Below are 12,883 nucleotides of genomic sequence, written 5' to 3'. Positions count from 1 at the left end.
TTCCTCAAGGATTTTTGACATGCACCCAAATCTGTGGAGTGTGAGACACCAAGTTTGCAAACCAGCAGGGAGTATGCAGCCCTGAACTTTCCTAGGCAGGTGCTTCCTTAGGCCTCCCCACAAGACAGTTGTACTGGGGAACAGAGATGTCACCGTGGCTTTGGCCACACAGTTTTTTGGTCCACAAGGTCCTGTGGGAATGGGCTTCCTGCCTCTCTCCCTTTGTTACCATCAGTCTTTTGATGAGTGCTGTATCCTCTCACAGGAGATAGGAAATGCATTCTTCAGAGACTATCCCTAAACGTGCCTGGAGCTTTCCAGTCTCCAAAGTACTTTTCCTTCCTCACAGCCCTGGGCAGGAACGCCCTTCCCATATGACTTTTTATTTTTTTATTTCCTTGATCCTCAACATCTCTTAATTTTGGGGGGAGGGGGAGTAGAGATGAAGACTCACTTTTGCTCAAGGCTGGTCTCAAACTCCTCACTTCAAATTATCCTCCTACCTTGGCCTCTCATTATTTTAGAATTATAGGCATGAGCTACCATGCCCAGGTTGGCATTATTTTTATTATTCCACACAGGCTTATAATTCACATACCCCACAAACTCATAACAGGTTCTTATTGTCACATTTAACTTTGAGCTCACAAAGGGTCAAAGAAGCAAATAGCTATGCTCAGGGCTCCAAACAGGTCCTTGATGCCAGCCCTGACCCTTCACCCTCGTAACCTTGTGGGAGTAGGGCAGAAGTGGGAGGGGGTCATGGAACTAAGGGTTGGGGCATGTGAAGGGACAGGAAAGTCAAGCTGCTGGAAATGACTTGCTTAATTTGTCCACCTGGGGCTAGGGAGTGTCTGCCTGAACACATACTTAACACACACAGACACTCTGATGCCCCACACCACAGTCACTGATACTCTCACAACACACACATCACACAGATGCACATGCAACACACATGAACATTCACCCACACACCACACACACACATTACCAACTCACAGCACGTGCACACAAGCCCTCCACCACACGTGCAAGAACCACACAGCACTCCCACACACGCATGCATACCTGTCAACAGACATACAAACTCACAACACATGAATCACATAAAATGTCACTTGCCGCAAGTGCTATTGTAGAAAAAAGAAAAGAGAGACAAACAGAAAATAATGTAACTTAAAAATCATTTCAAATCTTTCCAGATCCAGACATTTTTGATAGATTTTTATAAAAGTAAAATCAAATATAATTAAACTTGCTTTGTTCACTTAAAAAGGAAATGGAAAACAGACGAATGGATAAACAAAATGTGGTTTATTCATGCAACGGATTATGCAGCCTTAAAAAGGAAGGAAATTCTGACAGGCTATAACGTGGATGGAACTTGAGGATGTTGTGCTAAGTGAAATGAGGACAAATACTGTCTGACTGGACTTACCTTACTTAGGTCCCTAGAGTGGCCACATTCATAGGGACCGTGTAGAACCGTCCTTGTCAGGGAACAGGGGATTAGTGTTAACAGGGGCAGAGTTTGTTTGGAAAGAGGAAAAAGTCCTGGAGATGGGTTTTAGTGATGGTGATGGGACAATGTAAGTGTACTTAATGCCACTGCACCACACACTTGAAAATGGCTAATCACTGTAAGTGGTGTTACTGTGTTTTTTCCAAGTGTGAAACAAAGTTTATTGAGGAAGAGAAAGATAGGTTTACAGGGCAAAAACAGTGATGTTATTTTTTAAAATTTTATTTTTTACAATTAAACAATAAAGGAGATGGAGAGTAGTGTCCTAAGCAGGGGGAGGTGGGACACATCTAGGTGTCAGAGGCACCCCTTTCTGGGTTCTTCCCCCACCACCCTTTCTTTGGAGATAGGTCCTCTGTTTGGTGCCCCTGACTGGAGTGACTGGTATGTCCTCCCCCCCCTCCAGGGGACAGAGCCATCTCATTAGAGGATAGTGCTGTAGTTATTTAAATATTTTTCCAGCAGGGGGAGCCAAATTTCCAGGAATGCCGTGTCTCAGTCCCGCCCCTCCCAACGTCTAATCCCAGAACAAGCAGAGCCGGATCTAACTCTGAGCTGGCTCCATGCTCTGGTGGCTGGGATGTGTGGTCACCCCGGGAGCAGCATGATGTCCAGAGAGGCTGAAGGCTTGGGTGGCCCTGTGCTTCTCTGATCTTATATAAGCGCAATGATGTTATTTGATTACACGTCTCTTAGAAGACTCTTAGAAGAGACTCTTAGAAGAGACTAAGACTCTTCTAAGTCTTAGAAGACTTCTAAGTCTTCTAAGACTCTCTTAGAAGAGACTAAGACTCTTAGTGTCAAGAAAATGTTCTTTTACAATTATTTAACCGTAAGAAGAATTACAGAATAAGTACCATGAGAATAGGTCGGGAGTAAGAGCACACAGTAATTTGAACTGGGAAGTTTTATATACAGAATTATGAACCCTAAAGGACACAGGATCTCAGATATAGGGATCTGTGGATGGGCAACACCCATGGAGGGGCAAGCCTGGGGAGCCGGCCAGGCTGCACCTTATGGTTAATTTCATTTATGGCCCCAGCCACATGTGGACGGGGTGGCACACGGTGGACAGGGTGAGGCTGGCCTCTCCCATGGTTCTGCTCCACACAACCTGTGTTATATCCACCTGCAAGCTGTAGACCCCCCTTCGTCAGAGGCCCTGCCTTTGAGGGACATGGGGTACGGTGTTCATGAAGCCCTGGGGATCTGATAGGTGGCATGGCTGACTCCATGGAGGAGGGGTGATGGCACTTGGCTCTGCAGCATGGGTGGGCTTCTCCACAGAAGACCCAGGGTGGGGCATCCCAGGCAGAGGGAGAAGCTCAAGCTGGTCTTGCAGTGGCTCCTGTAGGTGGCCTGGGGTTTTTGTTCCTAAGTAGTGGTCAGTGCTGAGCCATAGCACTCCAGCCTGCCATTGTCCCCCACCTGGTGACTTCATCCCACTGTCTGGCCTGAAAGCTGTGTGGAAACACTTTTGGTGCTGTGGGACTAAGTCTGGTCTCAGGCTCTCCAGAGTCTGTGTCTCTGCGGGGTGTGAATGGATACATGGGCCTGGACTGTCCTTTGATTTTTCTTGGTTGGTTCAGGGGGTATGTGTTGACGGGGGCAGCCCCCTGCTGCCCAGGTCAGCCTACTTTATAACCTCCAACCTGTGGGCAGAAGGCCTATCGGCTGATACTATCTGTTGACACTATCTGTCTCACTGGAGGCTCCATGGTCATCTCTGCACCTGCCTCCACCCTCTCTGGCAGAAGGCAGGATGACTGATTAATTTTAATTAATTTGATTCCCTCAAATTAATTCTGGCTTCAATCAGAATTTCTTTGGTGAAAAAGCACAGAAATTTCTGCTTTCTAATAAGGACCTTATTAAATAAAGTGAGTCTTTCTAAGGCAGGAAAAGGTCAGCTCTGCTTCTGGGAAGGCAGCAGTTATCTTGGCTCAGAGAGATAGAGGGCTTGTCCAGGTGGGAGTCACCTTCCGGGCCTGTGCCCCAGCCTCCACAAGCCTGGGCTCTTGGTGATGATGGTGAGCCCCAGAAAGCATAGTGATCCCCACAGCTGGGTCTCAGGAGTGATCCTGACCAGGGACAATTCCAAAGATGTGATCAAGTACCTATTGGGGCCAGGGCCTGGGCCAGGGACTAAGGGTGACAGGTGAGCCTTTCAGACCCATTCTTCCCCCCACCCCAGGGTCTCTGATGCTGTGCAAGGGCAGGTCTTTGAGGGTGCCAGGCACTCTCCTGCCCCTTAGTTTGCTTCTAGTTTGGTCCCTTTTGTTATGTGTGCAATTGCCACACCCCTCCAGTCTCTCTCCCGAACACATTGTCTCCTGAGCATACACTCAAAAACACACATGCAGATCAGGTTGGCAGACACCTCCATACACCTTTCACTCCCTTTACCCCCACAGGGCAACCTCCTTCATGTACTTTCCTGTCCCTTGGAGACCTGAGGCCCAAACTTGTCTCTGCTCCAAGTCCCCCTCCCTGCCAGCCGCCCTCACCACTCCCCACCCAGCACCAGGCTACTCCCAGCCAGGCTGCTACCAGGCCCACCTCCCTCCAGTCTACCCCAGTCTCTCCCACAGCCTGCCATCAGTCCATACCCCATCCTCACCCAACTCACTCCCCAGTCTGTCCACAAGCCTAGACTGCAGTTCCCCAGACTGCACCCCAGCCTGCCCTCACAGCTGGAGCCCCACCTTACTTCCATTTCAGATCCTGCCCTCACCCGTCTTCACCCCTGCTGGGACTACAATCACCCCACCCCACCTTGCCTTGCTTGCCCACCCACCCAGCTGGAAGGATGGTGCACACAGTCCATCTGGGGGGAGCCCCCCAGGTTCAAGAGGGAGCTTGGTGCGACCAGAGGCGTGGTCTAGGGGCGGGACCTGGGGCACGGCCTGGGGTGGACTCCTCGCGGCCCCGCCCCGTGCCCCCCCATCTCTGGTGGCCCCAGCAGGACAGAACCTGACCCAGCCCCAGCTGCTGGCCATGGAGACTCGAGTTCGGCGGTCCTTGCAACTTCTCCCGCTGCTGCTGATGCTCTGCGGTAAGGGGGCCTCCGGTGCCCCCACGCCTAGGGGACCGCGGGACTCGCGCCAGCACTCGCCTTCCCGCGCCACACCGGGGCTGCGCTCCCTCCTCAGCCCCGGAGCTCAGAGGAGTGCGCGGTGACCCAGCGTGGTCCCCACGCTCAGCGGGAGTGTCTTCCACTGCTTCCACTCCAGGGAGCTGAGGGCGAAGACTTCGGGCTGGCACGGCAGGAGCCGCGGCATCTCCTGAGGCTCTGGGCTGGTGGCTCCTCCTAGCTGCAGCGCCGCCTGGTTTGGGGTGGCCTCCCGTTTGACCTGAGAGAGCCTGGGTGGGTCAGGCCAGGCTCTCTCCCCTCGGGAAGGGCTGGCTGCCTGAGAGGTGCTGAGCTCCCCGGCTTGACCTTGATGTGTGCCTGCCATGCTCAGGGGTGATGCTGGGACTTCAGATTTGATAGGTTAGTCCTTCCAGGGAGCCCTAGAGTGTGAGGCATTGTGTGTCTGCAAAGCACAGGGAAGGTAAGGGGGACATCACTCTGAGCCCTTCCTCCTAATCCCTTCTCCAGCAACAGGGCTCTGGAGAAAAGCATTGTTCACAAAATGGGAATGGATTAAATTGAAAGGTGGTTTTGAAAATCTTCCTAAAGAAATTATCCAAGACTAAGTAAATTGGATGTAGTATGGGGGCGGGGGGGGGTGCGCGCCTGTGTGTGAGAGTTTTGGTGGGAGAGTCCTTGCTGAAGGCTGAGGGCTGCTAAGCTGTCCCTGAGCCTGCCCAGTTCTGGAAGGGATGTTGGTGATGGAGGGCCCTGACGGGGACATCAGGGACTCAGGATCTGTCCTGCAGGGCTGCCATCCCCCAGGTATCTCAATGGTCTCATGGCTGTATGGTGAAAAGGTGGGCCTGCTTGCAGTCTCTTTCTCAGCTTTGATGGTTTGGTATTTGGTAAGGGAGGTAGGAAAAGAGTGGGCCAAACTCTGTAGCCATTTCCCTTCCATCGAAGAGGTTTTGGGGTGCAGAAAGTGTGGCTGCATTGCATGTCCCAGAACCACAGCCTAGGATGAGGTAGATATCTGTGTTGAAGATAACACTGAAGTTACATGGCAGCTTCCTGTGACCAGGGGCATACTTATTTAGGGTTTCAGCAAGTCCAATGCAGGGGCCCTCAGATGGAGATTTTGGTCTCTGTAGTGGGAAGTCCTTTGAGTTCATCCTGAGGGAAGCTGAGGCTTTCCTGATTGCCTTCAGCATGAAGTTGGGCACCACAGCTTCTCGGCATGCACTGAAATCCTCCATGTTCATAATCCTGGGTTCTTCATAGGCACTGTTTTAGAGCTCTACTTTGTTATCCTGAGGGCTCCCACTGTCCCGCTGTAATGCAACATGGGCTCAGGTTCCCCAGACAGGGTCAAGGCCAGCCCCATGTCACAGTAGATCCATCTGGTGCTGGCTCAGCCAGAGTGAGGCTCACAGAGAGGCAAAACCTGCTCACAAGTCATAGGCCAACTTGTCAGGGCCCACATCTGCCCTCGATTCTGCTGTGTCTGAAAGGAAGGAGCAGGGCTAGCAGAGGTGGGTTCCTAGGGTGACCACACACCACTGGTGATTGGCTCTGAGGGGGCCAGCAGGGGAGGTGATGGCTTCTGGGGCTTTTTTGAGAATACCAAGCCTTCAACAGAAAACATTCGACACTATGCAGGGACCTGAAGATGGGGAATGCAGTAGGCATCCACTTAGCAGGCAGCTGTGCTTTGGTGGTTGGCCCTTGACTGGATACTCCTGGTCTGGCCAAGAAACCCAGATCATAATCCCATGATCAGTTTCCCCAGCTGCAGTGTGGATACAGTAATACGAGTAGCATGCTATAAAGGGCTGCTGTGACTGTCAGTTTGATTCTATTCCGTTCAGTTCCAGTTTCCTTATGTTGGGCATAGGTTGTGGTGCAGAGGAGTTCATGCTCAGACCAGAAGATGAAGGGAAGGCATCCACCCATGCCTGACACAAATGTTTCCTGGGGGGTTGATTATAGCACCTGAGGATGGAGCATCCTAGTGTGTGTGTCTGTGTGCATGTGTGTGTGTGGAGAGAGAGAGAGAGAGAGAGAGAATGATCAGGGTACTGTCATTTTTATCATTAGTTAGGTAATGATGTCCTGCTTCCATGCTCCTGATGAATCAAAAGATCCAAGGACAGTGTTTAGATAGCAAGCGGCCCTGGTGACTTAGAAACTTGAAGGAGGTGGGTAGTCAAGAGCGGGCCGATAGATTCATACATGGCCCTTGCTCTCCTGGGGTAGGTGGAAATTCTGGAGCACAAGGAGGTTCTAGGCATGTGAGGTTTGTGGATATCTGGGGCAGACAAAGATCCAGGACAAAGCCATGGGAGGGGCACATTGTCAGGGACCTCTCCTTCTCCTTAGACAGGTGGGTCAATTGGGTCCAAGTTTGTAGAACCTTGGGGAGGGGCAATGCCTGTCCTGACCAGTCCTTCTCTGGCCCTGGGGATGGAGGGAAACTGATGATTTCTTTGTGAGGCTCATGGAGGCCAGTCAGGGATCAGAGAGAATGATGGTCACCTGAGGTAATGGATGTCTACTGGGACCTGTCCCAGAGCTCTGTTTCAAAGCATCATGGTTAATGCAAAGATACATCAGACACAGGCCCTGCAGGAGGGAGGTGGGCTGAAGGAGTTGGAGAAGAGGGAAGAGCAGGGAAGGAGAGGAGGAGGAGTAGAGGAGGAGAAAGTAGTTGGCTATGACTTGGTGATCTGACAGGTGGCAATCTGGGCTGGCTGGGGGAGGGGATCAGGCCCAATGGTCCATGTTTCCAAGTTCATGTCCAGAGAGTCCATATCTATGAGGTCTGTGTCCACAGGGTCCAAGTTTAGGGGACTCAGGCCCAGGGGTCCAGATCTAAGGGTCTAGTCCTTTATTGTCATGAAAAGATCTTTCTTATCTCTGTTAACATTTTTTGCTCCAAAATATACTCTGTCCTATGTTAATGTAGTTAGTCACTCCACCTTTCTTTTGATTAGTGGTGGCATGGTATATCTTTTCCCCATCTTTGAAACTATTTGAGTCTTTTTATTTAAACTAAGATTCTTGTAAGCAGCCTACCATTGGGTCTTGCTTTTTCATCTTATCTGACAATCTTCTTAGTTGAAGTGTTTAGATCACTTACTTTTAATCTTTTAATCTGACTATTGATACGTGTATACGGTTAGGGTTTTTTTTTTTTTTTTGGGACAGAGTCTTACTTTGTTGCCCTCCGTAGAGTGTCATGGTGTTGTCATAGTTCCCAGCAATTTACTACTATTGGACTCAAGCAATTCTCTTGCTTCAGCCTCCCAAGTAGCTAGGATTATAGCGTTGGCCACAAAGCCCAGCTATTTTTAGAGACGAGGTCTCGCTCTGGATCAGGCTGGTTTCGAACCTGTGAGTTCAGGCAATCCACCTGCCTTGGCTCCCAGAATGCTAGGATTATAGGCATGAGCCACTGTACTTGGCCTATGGTTATATTTAAATCTACCATTCATTCTTTTTTCCCTCTTTCTCTTTTTCTGTTTTCTTTTGGATTCATATTTAATTATTTCATTTCTTCTTCCTCCTCCCCTTCTGTTCCTCCTCCTCCGTCTTCTTCACTAATTGGATGCAACTATTTTTTTGTTACTACAGTGGTCACTTTAGGGTTTAGGTATATGTCTTTCACTCATTATTGTCTGTCTTCAAGCGACAGTATGGGGATTCAAGTAGAGCTTAAGAACCTGCCATTTCTTCCCTCCTGTCTTTTATGCTATCGTTGTCATGCATTTTACTTAAACTGATGTTCTAAATCTCATAATACATTATCATTTTTATTTTCACAGCCATCTTTTAAAGAAATTTTAGATCCTAGGAAATAAATTTTATATATTTATTCACATGTCACAATTCCTAGCCCTCTCCCTTCCTTTACACAGATCCATATTTGCTTCTGGTACAGCTTCCCCTCTCCCTAAAGGACACCCTAAAGATTACTTAGAGTTTGGGTATGGTGGTGGTACTTTCTTTTATCTCAATTGAGATATAATTCACATGCCACATGGTTCACCCATTTAAGTATACAAATCATATTTTTTGGTATATTCAAAGAATTTTGCAACCATTGCCATAATTAATTTTAGAGCATTGTCTTCATAACAAAAAATAAATCCCATATCCATTAGCAGTCATTCCTAATTTCATCCAACCCTCTTAGCCTTAAGCAATCACTAATGTTTTCTGTTTCTCTAGATTTCCCTATTATGCACATTTAGTGTAAGTGGAATCATATAATATGTCACATTTTGTGTCTGGCTTCTTCCACTTAGGATAGTGTTTTCAAGGTACATTCATGTTATAGCATGTATCAGCACTTTATTCTTTTATGGACAAGTAATATTCCATTATGTGGACAAACCACATTTTATTTATCCATTCTTCAGTTGATAGACATTGAGTAGTTTCCACTTTTGGCCATTATGAAAAATGCCATTATGAACATTCATGTAAACATTTTTACGTGAACATTTGTGGTATATATTTAGGAATGGAGGTTTGGGGTCATATGCTAACTCTATGTTTAACTTTTCGAGAAACTGCTAGAGTGTTTTCCAACATAGCTGCATCATTTCACATTTCAGTCAGCAGTGTATAAGGGTCCCAATTTGTGCACACCCCCGCTAACACTCCCTATTTTCTGTCTTTCTGATTTTAGCCATTCTAGTGAATGTGAGTGGTATCTGATTGTGATTTTGATTTGCATTTTCTTGATGGTTGATGATGTTGATTGTCTTTTCATGTGCTTATTGACCATTTGCATATATTTTTGTAGAAATGACTATTCATATACTTTTCCCATTTCTATTTAGTTTATTTTTCTCTTCTTTATACAATTGTAAGAGTTCTTTAATCAGGAAACAAGTCTCTTATCAGATATATCACTCGCATATTCTCTCCTATTCTGTGGGTTGCCTTTTACTTTCTTGATACTATCTTTTGATGCACAAAAGTTTAAAATTTGATGAAATCTAACAGAAAGACAAATACCATATGTTATCACTTATAAGTGGGAGCTAAAAAATGTGTACACATTGATGTAGACTGTGGCATGATAGGCCCTGGAAACTCAGAAGTATAGGGAGGTGGAAGCAGGGTGGACAATGAGGAATTACTTAACGGGTACAATGTACATTAGATTGATAAGAACAGATATTATACTTGATCTTAGCCAAAGGCCAAGAAGAGATCACAATGTACTTTATTCAGATGATGGATATACTAAAAGCCCTAACTTCTCCACTATGCTGTATATCCATGCAAAAAAAATTACATATGTACACTTCGCATTATTTATACAAATAATAAAAGAGATAATTTTTTTTTCCTACAACTTTTGGCCAGGGCCGGGTTTGAACCCATCATCTCTGGTATATGAGGCCAGCACCCTACTCCTGTGAGCCACAGGCACGGTCCAAGATAAAAATTTTTGATGCAGTCTATCTATTTTCCTTTTGTGTCTTATGCTTTTAGTGTCAAATATAAGATGACTTTGTCTTATACAAGGGCAGGAAGACTTACCCGTATATTTCCTTTCTTTTCTTTTTATTTACTACTCCAGTCAATGAAAGGAAAACTTTATTGAGGTCCCACCGCTGTGGGACTTGGGCAGGAGCCTGCTCTTCAGGGAAAGGAGGAGCTGCTGCATGCACCTTATTTGACCCACTTGGGGCACAGGTTGTTGGTATCTCTTCTTGCAGTAGTTGACAACATGAGGGTGTAGGCAAGCAGAACAGTTGCAACAGATCACCTTGCAGTTGTGTTATATTTCTGGGTAAGCTGGCAGAGGGAAGGCTCAATGATGCTACCTCAGAGGTGAAGTCCCAGGTGCATCCTCTTTCTGGATGTTGTAGTTTGAGAGAATGTGGCCATTCTCTAGTCATTTGTCTGTAAATCTCAGATGCTCCTGGTCAAGCAGAATGCCCTTCTTATCTTGGATTTTGGCTTTTTTCTTGATGTTCTCTGGGGGCTCAACCTCAGGGGGGATATTCACAAAGATCTGCATCTCTGTGTCTTCCTCATGGCTGAGGCCACTGAGAAGCTTGGTTACCTCATTCGTATTTTTTTCTAAGAGTTTTATAGTTTAGTTCTGATAAAATATTATGGTCCATTTTGAGGTAATTTTGTGTGTGCTTTTATAAAATTTATTACTAAGAATTTTATTCTTTTTTGCTGTATTGTACTTGGAATTGTTTTCTTAATTCCATTTTGAATTATTCATTGTTAGTGGTTAGAAATAAAACCTATTTTTTTGTGTTTTGGTTTTTCACCCTGAAACTTTGCTGAATTAGTTTAATAGCTCTAGCAGTGTGTGTGTGTATTTATGTGTGCATGTTAATTCTTTACAGTTTTTCACATATAAGATTATAACATCTGTGAATATAGTTTTACTTTTTCATTTCCAATTTGGATGCTTTTTATTTCTTTTTTTGCTTAATTGCTTTCACTAGCACTGTCAGTACTAATGAAGTTTCAGTACTATGAATAGAAGTGGTGAAGATAGGTGTTCTTGTTTTGTTTTTGGTCCATTTCTCTCTCTCCTTTTCTTTCCTTCCTCCTTTTCTCCTTCCCTCCCTTCCTCTCTCTCTCTCTCTCCCTTCTTTCTTTTTCTTTTACTCTTTTCCTTTTTTTTTTTTTTTTGAGATGAGGTCTTACTCTGTTATCTGTGCTAGAATGCAGTGGTGTGCCATTTCTGCAAACTGAAACTCCTGGACCCTTGCCTCAGTCTCCCAAGTAGCTGGGACTATAGGTGCATATCAGCATGCCCTGCTAATTTTTCTATTTTTAGTAGAGATAGGGTCTTGCTATGTTCCTCAGGCTAGTCTAGAACTCCTGGGCTCAAGTGATCCACCCTCCTCGGCCTCCTAAAGTGTTGGGATTATAGGTGTGAGCCACTTTGCCTAGCCAAATGACTCCCATTTTTTTGACAACTCCCAAAGGTGTGGACTTTTGCTCTGTCCCAGATATAGTCAGTTCCTTCTGCCAGAGCTGTGGAGATATCTATCTGTACCCTAATACTTGCTTCTTTTCCTAGGAAGGACCTTGGTGCCACTGTACTGGACTTGGGGGTGAGACAGAGTGGGGGGTCTACCAGAGTGACATTCCTGCCCCACAGTAGGCCCTGGTGGAGGGTTGGTAGTTTCTGCTCTTCTTAACCTGCTTCTCCCAGTATGGCACCTTCACCCTACCATTGAGCTGGGCAGGGAAACTGGGGGGTCTATAATACCCAGGGCAAAGCCTTCACCTTAGAAGTGGGGGCTGGAGAGGAAGGGAGCCTCAGTAATCAGCCTCATCTGCTCAGAATTAGGAACTACTCAACAGAATGGGACAAGCCTGCCTGTCCACTGGTGAAAATGTGGCCCTAGACAAGGAGCTGAGGTAGAGAGGAACCCTCATCCCATGTGGCTATACCTTCCTGGAGTGCAGTTCCCATTAAGCGGAGCTGGAGCTGGGGTGGGAGCTAGTTGTAGCTCATATGTCACAGACTCTCACTGTTCATGCTGAGACACATAATTTTTTTTCTTTTCTTTTCTTTTTATTAAATCATAGCTGTGTACATTAATACTGTAATGGGGTACAGTGTGCTGCTTTTATATACAATTTGAAATATTTTCATCAAACTGTCATTTTCTTAGTTATTGTGTTAAGACATTTATATTCTACATTTAGAAAGATTCACCTGTACCCTTATAAGAAGAGCCATAGGTGTGACCCCACCAATCACCTTCCCTCCACTCATCCTCCCCCCTACCCTACCCTCCCTCTCCACATTCCCCATATTCTTGGACTATAATTGGGTTATAGCTTTCCTATGAAAGCTATAAATTTAGTTTCATCATAGGGCTGAGTACATTGGATACTTTTTCTTCCATTCTTGAGATACTTTTCTAAGAAGAATATTTTCCAACTCCATCTATGTAAACATGAAGGATGTAAAGTCTCCATCTTTCTTTAGGGCTGCATAGTATTCCATGGTGTACATATACCACAATTTATTGATCCATTCGTGGGTCGATGGGCACTTGGGCTTCTTCCATGACCTAGCAATTATGAATTGGGCTGCAATAAACATTCTGATGCAAATATCTTTGTCATAGTGTGATTTTTGGTCTTCTGGATATATACCTAGTAGAGGAATTATAGGATCAAACGGCAGGTCTATTTTTAGTTCTCTAAGTGTTCTCCAGATATCTTTCCAAAAGGAATGTACTAGTTTACATTCCCACCAGCAATGCAGGAGTGTT

General features: G+C 46.0%; 1 protein-coding gene and 1 pseudogene across 1 annotated transcript in view; one reads left to right on the top strand and one right to left on the bottom strand.

Annotated features, from left to right (window-relative positions):
• The first annotated feature begins 4,525 nt into the window (after positions 1-4,525).
• The window catches only part of RAMP3 (receptor activity modifying protein 3), a 21,008-nt gene continuing 12,650 nt past the window's right edge, over positions 4,526-12,883 (top strand). Inside the window, exon 1 of the mRNA XM_003797756.3 lies at positions 4,526-4,583. Coding sequence (XP_003797804.1) covers positions 4,526-4,583 — 58 coding nt within the window. The remainder of the gene's footprint in view (positions 4,584-12,883) is intronic.
• LOC111727787 lies at positions 9,731-9,829 on the bottom strand (annotated as a pseudogene).

Source organism: Otolemur garnettii, unplaced genomic scaffold (genome assembly GCF_000181295.1).
Source record: "Otolemur garnettii isolate 467f Iridium unplaced genomic scaffold, OtoGar3 scaffold00123, whole genome shotgun sequence".
NCBI classification, from domain to species: domain Eukaryota; kingdom Metazoa; phylum Chordata; class Mammalia; order Primates; family Galagidae; genus Otolemur; species Otolemur garnettii.
This window is presented reverse-complemented; position numbering and strand designations above follow the sequence as displayed.